This window comes from Rhinatrema bivittatum, chromosome 1 (genome assembly GCF_901001135.1).
Source record: "Rhinatrema bivittatum chromosome 1, aRhiBiv1.1, whole genome shotgun sequence".
In the NCBI taxonomy this organism is placed as follows: Eukaryota; Metazoa; Chordata; class Amphibia; order Gymnophiona; family Rhinatrematidae; genus Rhinatrema; species Rhinatrema bivittatum.
In genome coordinates this window covers 113,294,982-113,313,674 of record NC_042615.1, presented here as the reverse complement: position 1 = coordinate 113,313,674, position 18,693 = coordinate 113,294,982, and the positions used below count along the sequence as shown (strand labels likewise).

Genomic DNA, 18,693 nt, shown 5'->3' with positions numbered 1-18,693 from the left:
CGGCGTGGATTCTGTGTGGTTCCTAGAAGGCTTTTTAGCGCATGCGCGTTGTAAGGAGAATGGTTTTGGTTGTAGGTTGGTGAGGTGGTGCCGGCCCTTGAGAGTGGGAGGTCGTTCACTCCGGGGGCGGCTCTGGTTCCTTGCGTGGACACCAGCGGCCGGGAGGTGAGCGGCAGAAGCACTGAGACCAGGCATGTCTGCTAATGAGGACCAGGAGGTGAGTGACCCAGAACCCTGGCATATACGCACAACGTGTCATTTCCCCATTTAAATGTACTTGAAATGCTCCCTGTTTTTAAGATACGTGAGAAAATCATTTTATTTTTACCAAGCGGTTACATTGTTCGCCCTTATGCAGTGCTGGTGGAAACAAGAAGCTATGGGCCTCCCAGATTCTTTAGCAAATTTTATTGCGGGTGTTCTGTCTGTATAACTGACGCTGATTTCACAAATGACTTCAAAACGTCAAGGAAGAACAGTTCATTCCAGGCTCCCTACAGTTTTTAAAGATATTTTTCTATAGCTTGTTAATTTTTATTTTCTAGCGTTTCAGGTTGAAATTGAAACTTTATCGATGATTATAATGGATATTATAAATACACTACTACTATTATTTCTTTAAAGCGATACTAGTGTTGTACAGATAACATTAGAGACAGGCCCTACCCCATGGAGCTTACAGTCTAGTCAAGGTAAACAACCATGGTACACCATTCCTTGGGAAGGGTCGTTATTGTAGAGAAGTGGTTAGGATTTTAAAGCAATCTCTAGGTGAATTTTTAAATCGGATTTCAATGCGACCAGAGAAGGAATATGATGCACCAAATCAGGAAGTTTATTCCAAGTGTACACATGTGAAGTTGGGAGTTGGAAGTGAGCAGAAGGTCATAGAGCAACTTGCTAGATATAAAGGAAGAAGAGTGTAAGGAAAGAAGAGAAAATAGGTAATGAGCTGCTGATTGATTTCATTTTTAGATAAGAGAAACTTATGGGGCACCAATTTAGAAAGATGAAAAGAGGGGGTTTAAGTGATCATAGCAGCATTGAAGGAAGGTAAGTTATTCAGCCAAATTTTGATTAAATTGTAGTGGAGAAAGATGGGTCAGTGGGAAGCCTTTGATAAGCAGGTTTCAGTAGACTAAGCAGGAAGTGATAAGAGATTGGATGAGCATTTTGGTAAAATGCTTAGAAAGAAAGACTAGCTCCAGTAACTTATTAACTTTAAATGAACTGACAGCAGTTACCAAGTCAGATTGTTATGTTCTAACATATCAGAAAATTGTTGACAAGTTAGGGTACCTTACCTCATCACTACAGTATTTTCAGTTGTAGCACTCAGAGGTTACCAAAATTTACATAAAATATTTTGCAATATTTAGTTTAATGTATCATCCCTCCCTCCCCATCTCTAATGGCTGTAATAGTTCCTATGTGCATTTTTAACTTACTTTTAAAAGGAAGAAAAATAGCTTTATGAGATTGCATTGCGTGCTTATACCATACCTAATAAATTGTGTTTGATGTCCTACTGGCACCAAATTTTCAAGACATGTCAGGTGGTTTCTGACTGGGATATTTTTTGGGGAGATCCATACATGCATGCATGTATGGATCCATACATGCATGCATGTATGGATCCATACATGCATGCATTTTTTGGGGAGATCCATACATGCATGCATGTATGGAGCCTACATTCTGCACGCATGCATGCATGCAGAATGTAGGCTCCATTAATTATGCATAGAACATCTTGTTTAAATATAAAGCCAAGAGCCTATTTATTCACTTTGCCATAGAAAATGTGTTTTACATATAGCAGTGCAAACTGAATTTTTGCCATCTGGAGATTTTGCAGTTCCCCACTTAGCTATTATTTTCCATTAGAAATGTTATGGTCTATTTCTTTGTGGTAATTTGTGCAAGCTTTTTCAATGAGTGACTAAATGACTTCGACAACAGCCTTGAAGTGCATCATTTCTTCCTCTAGATATAGAGCTAAGTGGGGAACTGCAAAATCTCCAAATGGCAAAAATTCAGTTTGCACTGCTATGTGTAAAACACATTTTCTATGGCAAAGTGAATAAATAGGCTCTTGGCTTTATATTTAAACAAGATGTTCTATGCATAATTAATGGAGCCTACATTCTGCATGCATGCATGCATGCAGAATGTAGGCTCCATGCATGCATGTATGGATCCATACATGCATGCATGTATGGATCTCTCCAAAAAATATCCCAGTCAGAAACCACCTGACATGTCTTGAAAATTTGGTGCCAGTAGGACATCAAACACAATTTATTAGGTATGGTATAAGCACGCAATGCAATCTCATAAAGCTATTTTTCTTCCTTTTAAAAGTAAGTTAAAAATGCACATAGGAACTATTACAGCCATTATAGATGGGGAGGGAGGGATGATACATTAAACTAAATATTGCAAAATATTTTATGTAAATTTTGGTAACCTCTGAGTGCTACAACTGAAAATACTGTAGTGATGAGGTAAGGTACCCTAACTTGTCAACAATTTTCTGATATGTTAGAACATAACAATCTGACTTGGTAACTGCTGTCAGTTCATTTAAAGTTAATAAGTTACTGGAGCTAGTCTATCAGGTACAGTTTTATGTTGTGAATCTCCTCAGTGGGCTGCTAAATGGGGAAAAGTTGGCAGAATCAATGATACATAACACAGAATCATAGAAATGACAGCAGAAAAGGACCAGTGGTCCATCCAGTCTGCCCAGCAAGTGTATGGTAGTTTTGGTTGAGCCATACAAGTCCCCCCATTTGAAATTAGCATGCATAGCCTTGCTGCCTAAATCTGTGAAGGATATCAGATTGTGCTTACAGATCCATCCCATTGTTGAACATTGTCAAGATTTATGCTAAATTTTATTAGATAATGTACTGTTCTGCCACATTTTACTCGGAGATGGAGCAAGTTTTATAGGAGGGAGGTAGACATGAGACTATTGTAAAACTTTCTGAATGCAGTAGAGTAGAGTTGCTTTTATCTGGAATGGTCAGGACCAAGACTGCTCCCAGATAATGGGAATTATTCCTTTGTTAAAGAAACATAGAAATGACGGCAGAAGAAGACCAAATGGCCCATCTAGTCTGCCCAGCAAGCTACGCACTTTATCCATTTTTTTTCCCCTTTTTTTTCTCTCCCACCTGTTACTATTGGCTTCCAGTACCCTCCAGCCCTAATTCCCCTCCATCCCACCACCAATTTAGAGGGCAGCGCCGTATCTGCATCCAAGTGAACGTCCAGCTCAATTAGGGGTAGTAACTGCTGTAATAGGTAGGCCACACCCTTACCCCATACTCTTACCCACCCCTGTTTTTATTTTTTTGTTTGTTTTTTTTGGAGATAGCAGCCCTCCATCCTTCTGCTCCGTGAAGGTGGAACACCAACTACTGGCCACTGGCATCCCGCTCCGTGAATGCCTCTGTGGCTACTGCCGCTCCGTGCAGTGTTTGAATGCCTCTGTGGCTACTGCCGCTCCGTGCGGTGTTTGAATGCCTCTGTGGCTACTGCCGCTCCGTGCGGTGTTTGAATGCCTCTGTGGCTACTGCCGCTCCGTGTGGTGTTTGAATGCCTCTGTGGCTACTGCCGCTCCGTGCAGTGTTTTGCTGCCTCCTCTTTATTCACGCCCTCTAGACTTGATGGATCCACAGTGTTTATCCCACGCCCCTTTGAAGTCGTTCACAGTTTTAGACTTTACCACTTCCTTCGGAAGGACATTCCAGGCATCCACCACCCTTTCCGTGAAGAAATACTTCCTGACATTGGTTCTTAGTCTTCCTCCCTGGAGCCTCAGCTCGTGACCTCTGGTTCTGCTGATTTTTTTCTGACGGAAAAGGTTTGTCGTTGTCTTTGGATCATTAAAGTTTTTCAAGTATCTGAAAGTCTGAATCATATCACCCCTGCTCCTCCTTTCCTCCAGGGAGTACATATTTAGATTCTTCAATCTCTCCTTGTATGTCATCCAATGAAGACCCTCCACCTTCCTGGTCGCCCTTCTCTGTACCGCCTCCATCTTGTCCTTGTCTCTTTGTAGATACGGTCTCCAGAACTGAACACAGTACTCCAGGTGAGGCCTCACCAAGGACCAGTACAATGGGATAATCACTTCCCTTTTCTTACTCGATATTCCTCTCTCTATGCAGCCCAGCATTCTTCTGGCTTTTGCTATCGCCTTGTCGCATTGTTTCGCAGACTTCATATCGTTAGACACTATCACCCCAAGGTCTCTCTCCTGCTCCGTGCACATCAGCCCTTCTCCCCCCATCAAATACAGTTCATTCGGATTTCCACTCCCCATATGCATGACTCTGCACTTCTTGGCATTGAATCTCAGCTGCCATATCTTCGACCACTCTTCCAGCTTCCTTAAATCCCGTCTCATTCTCTCCACTCCTTCCAGCGTGTCCACTCTGTTGCAGATCTTAGTGTCATCCGCAAAAAGACAAACCTTACCTTCTATCCCGTCCGCAATGTCGCTCACAGATATATTGAACAGGACCGGTCCCAACACTGATCCTTGCGGTACACCACTTAAAACCTCCAGAGAGGGAGGTTTTGCTGTTCATAGAAAGTGTTTTGAGTCAACTTGCACATAATACCATCAATAGTAAGTGCCCTCTGGGGTAGGGGAAATCTGTTGCATTAATGATTGTGCCAGAGAGCTCGTCAAAGCTGGCTCCCAAAGTGTCAGGCTGGTCATTGTTGGTGTTACACTTGACTGCTGCACACTGACTGCTTGATTCCTTTCTAAATAATGACATTTTTTTCTGCTTAATTCAACTAGGCATCTCTTTTATAAGCTTTTCTTGTAGCCTATCCATCTGCATGATTTCTTGCTGAATAATATAGAATTTCTGATATAATCTCATCCATAGTCTTCTCTGGTGTTGCTCATCTGTCATAATTGTTTGCTTCTTCAGGGTTCAAAATGTTGTCAATAATTTGTCTGTAGGACTTTGGAAAACTGGAACTTCTTCTGCATTCTTGCAGGTCAGTCCCCACCAGTGGGTTATGCAGCTCTGCCAGCAGATGGAGATGGAGCAAAAGTTGATGTCAGATATAAATATATAGTCCCACCCTGACATCAGCCAGCCTATATTCTCCATCTCCAGCAGATGGTGGGCATGCATTTCCCTATGGGGGATTGCCTGTGAGCAAGAAAGGAAGAAAGAAGTGCAAAAGGAGACAGAAAGACGGGACGTTTATATAGCACCGCTTGCCTCCTGAGGTGATACAGTTAGGTGCTTTCCTCAGTAGAGTACCTTCAGTCTGGTAGCCTGGGATGGCATTGACTTAAAATTTAATTAGCAGTTGCAGGCCAAGAGAGGCTCGGCGGTTAAGGCTTTCTCCCTTCCCCCCCCCCCCCCCCCCCCCCAGCTAGAACCCTTTCCTGCTCTCAGCCAGGGAGGGCTGAGCTCAGGTAAAACGTTTACTTTATAAAGAAAAAATAGCAGGAGAAGGAAGAGAGTTTTGCTACTAGGTTTCTTTTTGCTCTGTATTCAGCCTTCCCACTCACGTCTCTGGGGAGTTCAGGCACAGTGGATTAAGCAGCCTTTTGGTGGGCCCAGCTCTCAGGCTTCTCCTTGGTTGGGGCTTGGTAGGTCGTAAGGGTGATTTTGCACGTTTTTCACTGTGTGCTGCCGGCGCACACCTGCACATTGGGCATCCATTTCTGTGTCTCCTACTTGGGCATGTGTGCGTGACTTCTTGGAAGAACATCTTGTACGTCCAGATTGGGCGTCCTTTTCTCTAGGGCACCTAGATTTGGGCATTCCTTGAGTGTGTTTATGGATGCTTGGTTTGCACATACACTTTGCACAAGCAGTCTAAGTGCATGTACCTGGATGCACTCGCTTAAGGCACGGCTTTTATGCGCAAATACCAGGCCACTTTTTCTTTTTCTGGGCGTGGGCCTATACCTGACTGAGCTCAGTACAAACATGGCACCAACGACAGGAGTCGAAGCGCTTATCTATTTGTGCTGAATGTCACATCAGGGCAATACAGCAGGAGCTTTCTTCAAGCCTATTTCAGCACTGCCTGGATGCTCATGGGGATTTACTTCCGATTTTGCTGACAATGGTCCATCTCCTCGGTCTGAGGGTGTGGGACAGAGGGCAACACGACACAGGTGTCCCTCCTTTGGTTGATACATGGTCTGAGTTGTCAGGAGAAACTCGCGCTCAGGATGTCAGATTCAGGCCTATAGGGTCTGGAATGGACCCATCCTTTTCCTGGGTGGAATTCCTCCAGGGGTTACAGACATTTCTAGAGGGGCGGTCTTCTGAGTCTCCATTACCTACTTGTTCAGGTCTGTGTGCTCTGAGTTCTCCTGTGCCTACCACCACAATCAAGCACCGTGGCGCAGCACAGCCTGACAAGGTTCAAATGCAAGTAGATCAAGATAGCACAATGAGGATGGTGGAAGCTCTCCTGGTGAGGAAGGGGAGATTACCCCCAGATTTGGAGCTGCATAGAACTCTTCTCCATTTCTTTTACAGAGAGGAGTTGCTGAGCTTCGAAGAAGGACCCCATTTTGGTCACCCTAAGTAAGGCCTTGTTTCCTTCCCTTCTTGGATGCAATTCGAGTTGCTTGATCTGGAATGGAGTGTGCCAGAGGTGTCCTTTAAAGGAGGGAGCGCCTTGGCAGGTTTATACCCCTTGAATCCACAGGCCAAAGAGCAGTTGCGTTTCCCTAAGATGGATGCTTTGGTTTGTTCTGTCACCCCCTTGCACCATTCCGGTACAGGAGGGGTGCAGCTCTGAAGGATGCTCAGGATAGAAGAATTGAGCTATCCTAAAGCAAGCCTTTGAGGCAGTGGCAATGAATTTACAAATTGCTTCTTGTTGCCTTAACTGTCTTGCGTCTTTCTCAAGTATCTGTTAGCGCTGCTTCCAATAACAGACTTATAGTAGAGCCAGAGGCTGCCTTCTTAGCTAATGCGGGCTGTGACCTGGTTCGCACAGCCACCAGAGGAGCACCTTCTGTGATTGCAGCCAGGCGACAGCTGTGCCCGTGCAACTGGTCGGCAGATACTTTTTCGAAGTCCAATCTTACCAAGCTGCCCTTCAAGAGTTCGTTTTTGTTTGGCAGTGAATTGGAGAAAATGGTGAGTAAATGAGGAGATACCCAGGTCTCTCACCTACCAGAGGATAAGAAGCCAGTTTCCCAGACTTTGAACAAATGTTCTCTCTCGATACTACCAGCGTTTTCAACCGTATAGGGAGGTTCTTCCCAAAGATCCCGTCCCTACCATAAATCTCAGTCCTTTTTGCTGCTGAGGGCCTCGAAAGGATGCGGGCTCCGGTAGTGGAGCCCCTCGATCTGCTCAATGAGGATTTGTGAGATCACCTGTTGGTGCAGGAGATAGGTAAACGCCTATCTCACTTTTATCACAGGTGGGTCCAGATTACTTAGGATCCAGGGGTCCTTGAAGTGGTTCGAAATGGGTATGCTCTAGAATTTCTTCGCATTCCTCCAGATACTTTTATATCGCCATGCAGCTCCCCTCAGAAGAGGGTAGAAATAGAAGCTACGTTTCAAAGACTGTTGGACTTGAAAGCAGTAATTTCTATTCCTGAATCACAACAAAATACAGGTTGTTTAAAATATTTTGTTGTACCCAAGAAGGAAGGGTTTTTTCGACCATACTGGATCTCAAGGGTATCTGTCATCATTTGTGAGTTGTGCTATTCAGAACGGAAATTGTGCGATCTGTCAAATTGGTAGTTCAAGCAGAGGAATACCTCGCATCTCTGGATTTGACAGAGGCATATCTGCATATCCCATTCGCCAGGAACATCAACGGTTCCTTCGGTTTGCCATTCTTCATCGTCATTACCAGTTTCAGACCTTGTCTTTTGAACTGGCCACAGCACCCAGGACCTTTCCCAAGGTCATGGTGGTGGTGGTAGCGATGGCCTATGCAAAGACTGCATTTTAGTTCACCCCTATCTGGACGACTGGTTGATTTGAATGAAGAGTGTGGAAGACAGTCTTTGTGCTTCTCTCAAGGTGGTTTTGTTGCTGGACTTAGGCTGGTTGGTGAATCTGGTCAACACAAATTTGCAGCTGACTCACTCTGGAGTATCTCGGGGGTTTGCTTCAATACTAAGCAGGCAGAGTGTTTCTGCCAGAGACCCAAATCCAAAGGTGAATGGCTCGAGTTTGAATCCTGATGAACACTATTCGCCCAACCATGTGGTCTTATCAGCAGGTCCTGGAATTGATGGCTGCTGCTTTGGAAGTAGTTCCCTGGGCAAGGGATCTCTTCAGCGCACGTTGCTTTCCCACTGGAACCCACAGTCGCAGAAATATCTAGTGAGGCTGCTCCTTCCATTGAAGGGGAGGTCTCAGTTGAACTGGTAGTTACATGCGGATCATCTCAGGAAGAGAGTTTCCCTGGAGACGCCGGATTGATTGGTACTCACTACAGATGTGAGCCTTCTGAGCTGGGGAGGCTCACTGTCAGGAGTTGATGGTGCAAAGTCGCTGAAATATAGAGGAACGGCAGTGTAACATCAGGTTGGAAGCATGGGCGATTTGGTTAGCGTGCTTGCAGTTTGCCAAGCATCTAGAGACTCGGGCGGTCCGAATAATGTCAGTCAATGTGTGTGTTTAAAATACACCAGTTTATACATGTAAATCCCAACTTATTAGAGTGGTGTTTTGTTTTTTTTTGCACACATATTTTTGAGAGGTGGGTAAAGCATGTGTTCAATGCATTGAAATATGTGGTTTCAATGCACTGTATGTATTCACATGTTGGCCTAAATACACGTATTTTATAATAAGCACGTTATAAAATACAGTGGTAAAACTAGGCACAGCCAAATGCATGTGCCGCTGCAAGTAGTTGTTTGAAAGTTATCCTCTTTGATTGTAAGCCCTCAGATAGATAGGGGAATACCTACTGTACCTGAATGTAACCCACTTTGAGCTACCAATAAAAAAAAAAAAAAAAAAAAAAAGGCATGAGCTAAACATAAAAAATACATCTGTACAGGGCTGGATGTATCACTTTAGCACCGTTAGATAGGGTTTACATAGAAATGACTGCAGAAAAGGACCAAATGATCCACCCATCCTGCCCAGCAAGCTTATGCCACTATCTGCTGCACTGTGCAGGCTATCCTCATGTTTATCAGTTTCCCAGACCGTAAAAGTCAGGGCCCTCGGATGCTGTTCAAATCCAGTTTTCCCTAACCTCTATCGTGGAAGCAGAGAGCAATGATGGAGCTGGATCAAAAGTATCAGGCTTAATGATTAAGGGTAGTAAAACCCGCCTCAGCAAGTTACTCCCATGTTTGTTTCCCATACCATAAAAGTTGGGGCTCTCTTTGGTTGCTATCTGAATCCAATTCCCCTTTTCCCACTGCTGTTGAAGCAGAGAGCAATGATGGAGTTGCATTAAGCTTTGATATTGTTGTTTGTTAAGGGTAGCAAACTCCACACCAGCAAGTTACCCCATGCACTCATTTTTTTTTATTTTTTTTTAATTCCATCCTCTAGCTTTTAGGGATCCACAGTGTTTATTCCTTCACTGTTTTCGTCTTCACCACCTCTTCTGGAAGGGCATTTCAGGCATTTACCACCCTCTTAGTGAAGAAATATTTCATGATATTGGTTCTGAGAAGTCCTCCCTTGAGTTTCATTTCGTGACCTCTGAAGGGCTGTATCATATCTCCTCTGCACCTCCTTCCTTCCAGGGTGTACATATTCAGTTCCTTCAGCCTTTCCTCATAAGTCTTCCAATGCTGACCCCTCACCAGTTTGGTCGCTCTTCTTTGGACTGCCTCTATCCTGTCTTTATCCTTTTTGAAATACAGGCACCAGTACTGCATTCATTACTCCAGGTGAGGCCTCACCAAGGACCTGTACAAAAGAATGATCACCTCCCCCTTTTTTTTTTTCCTTACTTTTATTCCCCTCTGAATGCAGCCAGCATTCTTCTGGTTTTAGCTATCGGATTGTCACATTGCTTTGCCGCCTTCAGATCACCAGACACTATCACACCAAGGTCCCTCTCACAGTCTGTGCACATTAGTCTTTCACCGCATATCACATACAGCTCTTTTGGATTGCTGCACATCAGATGCATGACTCTGCACTTCTTGGCATTGAATCCCAGCTGCCAAATCTTTGACCACTCTTCAAGCTTTCTTAAATCACTTAATTCTCTCCACTCCTTCAGGCGTGTCCATTCTGTTACAGGTTTCAGTATCATCCCCAAATAGACAAATTTAACCTTCTATCCTTTCCGCCAGGTCGCTCACAAAGATATTGAACAGATCTGGTCCCAAAACCGATCCCTGTAGCACTCCACTTAACACTGTTCTTTCTTCAGAGTTGGTTCCATTTATCATTACATGCTGTCTATCATTCAAACCCATGCCACCACCTTGAACTCACTCCCAAGATTATCATTTTATTCACAAGCCTCCTATGCGAGACCGTATCAAAAGTCTTGCAGAAATCCCATGATCTATTGAACAGGCCTTTCAGCGGACCCACCAGCACATCTCTGAGCTCCCTCAGTATCCTGGGATGTACCTCTTTTGGTCCCATAGCTTTGTCGACTTTCATTTTACTTAACTCATCCTATACATTCTCTTCTGTAAACAGTTTCGTTTACCCCATCCTCATCTATGGTCTTGTCAACCAGCAACAGTCCTTCACCAGGGTCGTCTTAGTGAACATCGAACTGAAATATTTATTCAATATTTCTGCCATTTCTTCGTCTCTCCACAGATTGCTCCTCGTCACTTTTCAGTTTCATTATGCTACTTTGGGCCTGCCTTCTTTCTCTGATATATCTGAAAAATGTTTGTTACTTTTTACCTTTTTTCAATGCTTTCTTTTGCTTGATCTTTCGCTTTCTTGATTCCTTTGTTAGTTTCCCTCCGCTTCACCAAATATTCTTCCCTGTGCTCCTCTTTTTGGGATCCTTTATGCTGCTTGAATGCTGTTTTTTTTTTCTTTATTTTGTCAGACACCTCCTTTTGGATCAAATCTCTGCCCAGTTCTTCTGTTTGAGGAAGATCACACCAGTAAAAATGGAATGCCCCTTGCAATTCAGTTGCTTCGTATTGTGGGTGGGGTTTTTGGTTTGGTATTTTTTTGCATAAATAGCAGCTACTCCACCTTTTCTGTCCTCTGTCCTTTCTAAACAAGTTACTGCCTGGGATGGCAGTATCCCAATCAGAAGAATCGGTGAGCCGTGTCTCCATAACAGCAACAATGTCCAAGTCCACCCCCACAGTTAGGACCTGCAGGTCTGGGATTTTATTGCCCAGACTGCGGGCGTTTGTGATTATAGCTTTCCACTTGCTATTCCTAGTCACCTTTTCTGCCATTTTGAACTGATTCTTACCTTCTCTTCCCACTTCCTGTTTTACTTGGGGGTGGCCACTTCCTGCCACCCCCCTGCTGTCTAGTTTAAATGCCTGTTTAATGTATGATCTGAGTTTCTCACTTAGCATCCTCTTTCCTGCCACAGACAAATGTAACAATACTCAAAATAATAAATCCAGATGGTGCCAGACACTATGATAAATACTATATTATGAAAAAGTCTAGCTAGAAAATGAAAGTATGTATTTTGAACAAAATAGTTCAAAATACATACTTTCATTTTCTAGCTAGACTTTTTCATAATACAGACAAATGTAAGCCATCCCTCCCATATAAATGCTCCATACATGCCCCCGGCCTCCAGTGTATCCAAAACCACTTTCTTTATGCCAGGAGCTGAAAATATCTATATGGCATACGCTTTCCTTTCCTTGCCTTTTCCATGAGCATTTAATACTTCTGAAAAGGCAATAGTTTTTGCCATGTGACTAATCTTCTCCCCTAGATTTTGGAAGTCCATTCTGTCCTTTATGGGCACTATTTCTAGCGAGGTCATTGGTCCCCAGATGGATGGTAACATTGATATCAGAGTCCCTACTTTCTTCCAAAATTGTTTTGACTATCTAGGTTGGCATTTCTACTGGCTGAGGATCCTGGAAGGTATTTAACTGTTGGGTCACCATCAAAGTGAGTTCCCAAATTGGTTACTCTGAGTCTCCCAACATAAGCTTTCTTTTATGGTATTTGATCCTGTTGGAGGGCTTCTGGGTGCATTGGGTGACTCCTCCCCTTTCACATATCACACTTCATATGCTATTGCTGGGGTTTCTTCATTTTCCAGTGCAGGAAAGGCGTTCTGTAAGGGTAACAGCGGAGAGAGAGGGTGTCTCTTCAAGGGAGTGTTGGCCCCGTGGTGGTTTCTTTATTTGGATGAGTAGCAGGAGGATCATGAGAGCTGTTGGGGCCCCAGGCTGCTTTCTTTATTCAGTGGGTGGGAAGAAGAATTGGTGAGTGCTGGCCAGCCAGATCTAGACCCATCATTGTAGTGCCTAGATTTGGCTGGCCAAGTTAGGATCCTATTGCTAAAAATGGACTTTAAGTGCCTAACTTATTTCCCTCAGCCTGCCCCTGTCACTTTCCATGACCAATTTTTAGGTGTCTAAATTTAGGGGCACTGCCCTACTCAGTTCTCAGAGGTGCCACTTTTAGTGTCCAACTCCCAAAGCTGGATGATGAAGAGTTTTGTTTTAAAACATTACTTGTGTGTATGATGGTGATACATGTGTTTCCGTTTGATTTCAGATGGAGTTGGAAGCACTGCGTTCCATTTATGAAGGAGATGAGTGCTTCAAAGAACTTGGTCCTGTAGACTTTCAGTACAGGGTAAGGCTCTGTAAACTTCATAAGTAAGGGAGTAGCTTAGCATTGTCCTAAATTTTAAAGGCAGGAGAAGGCTTTGTCTGAGCACTTTAGTGCTGTCGATCTAATAATTTGGTAGACATCAGATTTTAAAGCTTTTCTTTTTTTTTTTTAAATCCATTTTTAATTTTTGTAGTGAATGGAGGGTTGATGAATGTTACTTGATTGCTAACATTGAGAACCAAATTCCCCCATTTATCTACAGAATGATTACAGCTCAGACACCAGTACTGTAAACTTCTACTTTCTCCTGCCCTGGTCACAAAATTTAGATTTGCCAGCACACCAGTGGTACCTGAAAACTAAAGCAGTGGTTATCAGTGTGAGGGTTCCTAAACAATAGGCCATGGGAGTTTCTGAGAGCAGCAACGCTTAAGAGCAGTGTTTTCTGCCAGTACAGACCACCACAATATTTGCAAAATAGAGGCTGTGGGAGGGAAGGAAGAAAGAGATGGAGCTAAATAGGGAGATGGAAAAAAACTGGAGCTCAGAGCAAAGACATGAGGAAAGGAGAACTCGCAGACCTGAGAAGCTGAGGAGGGAGAGTTGTGAGAGGAAGCAGGCTATTTCTCAACATTTGAAACATGAGTACTAGTAAAATCTCTGCTTTTGGGCCAGTCTGCCTTACATGCAGGTGGCTGCCACCAGTAAATTGGCTGATGCAATAAGACGGGCGTTTTGTATTGAGTGCCCGTTTTCCTAACGCACACACAGCCACATCTCCTGGGCATCCGATGTAGTACGTAAATAAGGGGCCGCGTAAAAAAAGACCTGCTAGGGAAGAATTGTGCGACCCTAGCCTCAAATGTATTGGGCACCCCCAATTGAAACCGGCACTCAATATGAGTGTCTCTTTTTATCCTGCTCCAGGCCGATTTTTTTTTTTTTTTTTGCTGAGGTTGCTGGATGCCCATATCTAAGCGCCCCTTGCAACATTGTGTACATTGTGCATCCAGAACTTTGGTGTGTTTTTTTTTTTTGTTTTTTAAATCAAGCCCGTAATCCTTTACTTTTAAACACCACAAGCAGTAAATTTGTGTCACAACAATACTAACGACTCGTGAATTGGCTTAATGCCACCTCTAGGACTGGAGTTAAATTTGCTGCGGTAAAGTATCATAGGGCACCCAGAGATTGATTTTTTATTTTATTTTTTTTGTTTGCATCGGTGGGTAATAGCAGCTAATAGCCTCATCTACATGGAATTTACATGTGATGAATGCTATCGGCTACACATTTGGAATAGTTAATCGTATTCCATCAGGTGCTAGTCTAGCACATTCAAAATGCACATCCAACCATGCATAAACCTATATATATTCCTAAGCAGACTCAAACTATAGCATCAGACATGCTCACTGTGATGTTAGTTGATTACCTTGGGTAGGAAAGAGGAAATTGAATCTGTGTTTTCTGGTATATAAGATAGTGCCACATCAGTGCACCTTTTATGCAAAGGGTGCCACCAGCAAGGTAAGGTAAAGAAAACAGTGGAACAATGCAATAAAGTGCGCCCAGCGTAGCGCACAGGTTTATGCATTTATTTACTTATTTATTTTAAATGTCTTGAGTGTACTGCCTTTTTTTTTGTTTTTGTTTTTTTGACTAGTATAGTTAGACATGAAATTGTATGCGCTGGCTTTGCCAATGTTCCTTAACTCTGTTTCCAGAGAAGTACTTACAAATGTTAATCCATGGATATGGAATTATTCTTATCTGCTGGCACTGCCAATACAGCATGCATTAATGCCAAATTGTGATGATGGTTTTAGCGATATGAACAGCTGTCCACTGGGAAGTGAACTGAGATGACAAATTCATTTCATATAGGTCAGGGTGGGCAAACTACAGCCTGTGCACAAGTATTGTGGCCCGCAGTTCAGAGGAAGTGAAATCTTTGGGCTGGCAGAAGCAATGTTGTTGTTATAGGCCTTGTGAGCCTATAACAACAACATTGCGCTGTCAAAGGGACCCCCCTCACCGGGAACTCTCTCTGACAGTGACCTTCTGTTTAGGCAGGGCTGTTAATGTGGTCCTTGGGCCAAAATGTTTGCCCATGCATTACATAGGCAATTTTGCTTTCTCATTTGGGAGTTTTGGTCATTATCAACATAAGGGCCTGATCTGTAAAGGTTTTTCTCCCATTCTGTATCTATGGGGAGAGTGCTTAGTAAATGAGGACCTAAGTTAGCTTGTGTATCAAAGTTCAAATCTATGTAACAATCTCCCTGATCACCCCTGAACTATCCAGTGTATTCAGTGATTATAGAAGCATTATTTGTGTTTTTCCAGGCTAAAACATAGACTTATGTAAGGGTGTCACAAAAGTGTTCCTTACTAATTATATCTGTGTCTTCAGGTACTTGATGATGATGTAATGAAGAGGGTATAGTTGTTATCAGACATGTCCCAGTAGGAAGTGTCTTGCAAGGAGTGTTTTTCTATAAATCTCATGAGCCCAGTTTGGCTCGTGTTCTTCCTTCTTCCTTCCTTCCGACTCTGTGCCTAGAGTTGTGCTAGGGCTCAAGAGTGGATCTTTTGGGAATCCAGGAGAGGCGTGTAGTTGTGGTTCATGAGGATCCCAAGAGAGAATTTGGAAACCAGGAGGACCAGAGTTGTAAAGGGTTGTGAAAGGAGAGTTAGCACCTTTAGTTTTGCTGAAAAGTTACCTCCTTTTTCTAAAGAAGTGGATCAACTAGAAGGAGTCAAAGGGAGCGCTTCCAGACTTGTGGATATACTAACTAGAAAGTTGATGTTTGAGTGAATTGGCAGGAGCTCAACTGCAAGTGCTGGAAACATTTTTCCTAATTTCCTTTTTCTGCTAAGGAGGGGGAGATCTTCTCTAATTCAAGGGTTGCATCAGGGAAATACCTAGGAGTTTGCAAATTTCAGTGGCCATAACAATTGAATTGTTGAATTTTTATTATTTGTATGACTTGCACAGATTTAAGTGTACTGTCTGCCAAGTTATTCATTTGCATCTAGTACATCAGTAAATGGTTTTATTTTGTGTAACACAGCTTGGTCTGTAACAAAGCTGGTGCAGTAATAAGCCTTGTCAGTATTTCTCTCTAGCAGGTGCAAACACATCTGTACTGGTGAAGCATTTTGAGGGCTCCCAGTTGACCATCATTTGGAGGTTTTGCTAGAGCCCAAGGGTGATGAAGTAGACTCTTGTAGCCCCGGCGTTCCAGAGACCACTCTCTTCCCTCCCTTCGGTCTCAGCCTCCTCAAATATTGAACCTCATGGTCCTCTTCCCTCCCTGTTTAAGGAGTCATTGAGCAGGATAGCAGATCAATTAGAAAAAAAATGGGGGAGAGGGATCAGCTGCCCATTGTGGTTCAGATTCTGGTGGCTGCTGCAGCTGATATTGGAGAGCCCAGGGGAAAAGGACATATGGAGGGCTGAAGAAAGTGTTGCATGTGTCCTGACCCTGGGGGGCCACAAAGGTTTTGCTTTTCCCCACTGAAGAACCCCCAGGGCCTGTAGCAACGTAGCTGATGCACTGCAGCTCCCAAATGTGTCCTTTTCCTTGCCGAAGATGGAACTGGGGTTACACTTTTGTCAGGGGGTAACATTTTTATAAGGACAAAGTTAAAGGAAATCTAAACATTTTGAGTAACTGAATACATTTAGCAGACTGTCTTCCAGTGTATGCCATTTTGGAATTTTCATGTCTCCCCAAAGTTTTTTTGTGGGTTGTTTTTTTCTCTATAAAAGTTTGTTTTTAGCAATGATAGCATCATTTTAGGTATCGGCAGGCTCCTCCTGTGAATTTTGTGATATCAGATTCTGTGCTGTTTACTTATTAAGATTTAGCTTGTGCCTTTTTTATTAGTAGGTCAAGGCAATTTTATATTCAGGTACTGAAAATATTTTTCTGTCCCCAGAGGGCTTACAGCGTAAGGGCCTGGTTTACTGTGGCTTTCTTCCATTCTGTGTGTATGGGAAAACTGTTTAGTAAATGAGGCCCAAAGTTTGCGCCCAAGGCAATGCAAGATGGTATGACTTACTCTCACAGTATCAAGGAGTCTCGGCGTGATTTAAACCGTGGCTTGACCTAGTGGTTCTCAGCCTGCTGCTCTAACCACTAGGTCATTCCTCCCTCCACGCCACTCCTCTACTCCACTGTTCATAGGCTGTATGAAGCTAAACAGATACATGAATAATATCTGAGTTATAACAATTACAGAACTGGAAAGTTTTTAGTCTGAAATTAATGAAAATAATTTGCACCAAGTGTTGCATGACCTTTGCCTGCCAGCATCCCACTGGATTATCCTGCTAATATAATTTTTGTGCCTTTTTTGTAGGCCATTCAGTTTGGAATTTAACAGTACCTTACACACAACTTCAATTTATTATTTATGGCTGGAACATATGATAGTGACAGATTGACCATATTAAGCGTATTGCATTTCATGATGCGTATAATGTTGGAGCAACCTTTATTATGAAAAAGTGGATTGTGGAAAAATGAGGTTGAAGCGAAAGCTGGGTTCAGAGGACATGGGGAAGGACTGCCAACGAGTATTTTACAGAATTTGGTGACATCGACCACTAAAATTGTCTCAAGAAAGCCAAAATGTTGTTGAAAATTCCAGCAGCAAGCAGAAAAAAACCCTGTTACCCCACTTGTTTTAAAGCCATTTTGCAAGCTAATGGTGGGCACACTATTATGTTTAATTCTGTTTTAAATGCTGATTAAATATGTTGCATGTTTCTATAAAGATTTCTGGTTGCTGCTGCAATGAGGGTGGCAAAGATTATGCAATACCCGGTACTTGGATTTGGTCAGGGAAACTAATCGGGCTATGGGATTCCTGTAGCCTCTTCCTGAGATATCACAGTGTTTTATTGCCTTGGATATTGGGGCAGAGGGTTTCCACTCTGGTCCTTGGGGGCCCTAAACAAATTTTGAGGCTTGCTTGTGTCCCTCAGGGGAGTTAGGAAGCTCTCCATGAAGGTACATAAGTCTTCCATGTTTCGTCAAGGAGATCCTTTTTCTGACTGTGCAATGGTAGCAAAACCTGACTGTGCAAATACTACTCTCTCTCTCATCTACTAGATTGGAAGGGTCAACCGTGGTTCTTAAAGCCCCACACAGGGCAGGTTTTCAGGACATGCACAATGAATATGCATGGGATAGATTTGCATGCTCTGCCTCCATTGTGTACAGATCTATCTCATGCATATTCATTGTGCATGTCCTGAAAACATGACCTGTTTGTCACTCTTGAAGACCAGAGTTGGCCCCCCTGCACTAGATGGCAGCAGAGAGGGATTAAAGTAATGTCACAACTGCTCTTTGTGCTGTTGGCAACGAGCCGATTTTTTATTTTTAACACAAAGGCTGATAATTGCATAATGAGTTGAGGATCACTTTTTATGGTAGCATTTAACCCCTTTATTTTGATATTACTCTTGAAGTTTAAATGCTGGCAGTAAAGCACTGGATCCAGTTAACTTTGTGTGGCTCAAAGACTGTCATCTAAAAGACAACATGAATTCTTACGAGGAGTTCTGTCATCTCCTAATGGGATATTTGAAAGGAGATCTAATTTACAGTACCATTCATCTTCAAACTTAGTTTCCTTGAGTTGGGCATGCATATGAAAATCTCAGAAGTAAAAAAAAAAAAAAAAAAATTGATGTTGGTTTTGATATTAGAAAGCTTTTTCAAATAGGCTAGTGACAAAGGAGGCAAACACTTGGGTAAGCTCTCTCCAAAATGCTACTTGATAAAAACCTATTGACCTACAAACTTGTGTGTGGCCTCTGCAGTTGGGTCTTGGCAGTATCTTCGCACAGCTGGATCTTGGCTGAAATAGACTTGACTATGAGGGGCAGCAGCACAGTGTCCTCTCTCTTCCCCCCCCCC

The 18,693-nt window shown here is 43.1% G+C and overlaps 1 protein-coding gene across 2 annotated transcripts in view; it reads left to right on the top strand.

The window, feature by feature from the left end:
* RWDD4 (RWD domain containing 4) overlaps window positions 1-18,693 on the top strand; it is a 56,883-nt gene continuing 38,190 nt past the window's right edge. Inside the window, exons 1-2 of one of the 2 annotated variants that reach the window (XM_029583493.1) lie at window positions 1-217; window positions 12,695-12,775. In XM_029583493.1, the coding sequence (XP_029439353.1) occupies window positions 194-217; window positions 12,695-12,775 (105 nt within the window). In that variant the 5' untranslated portion in view covers window positions 1-193. The remainder of the gene's footprint in view (window positions 218-12,694; window positions 12,776-18,693) is intronic. The other variant, XM_029583420.1, reaches the window with a different exon arrangement.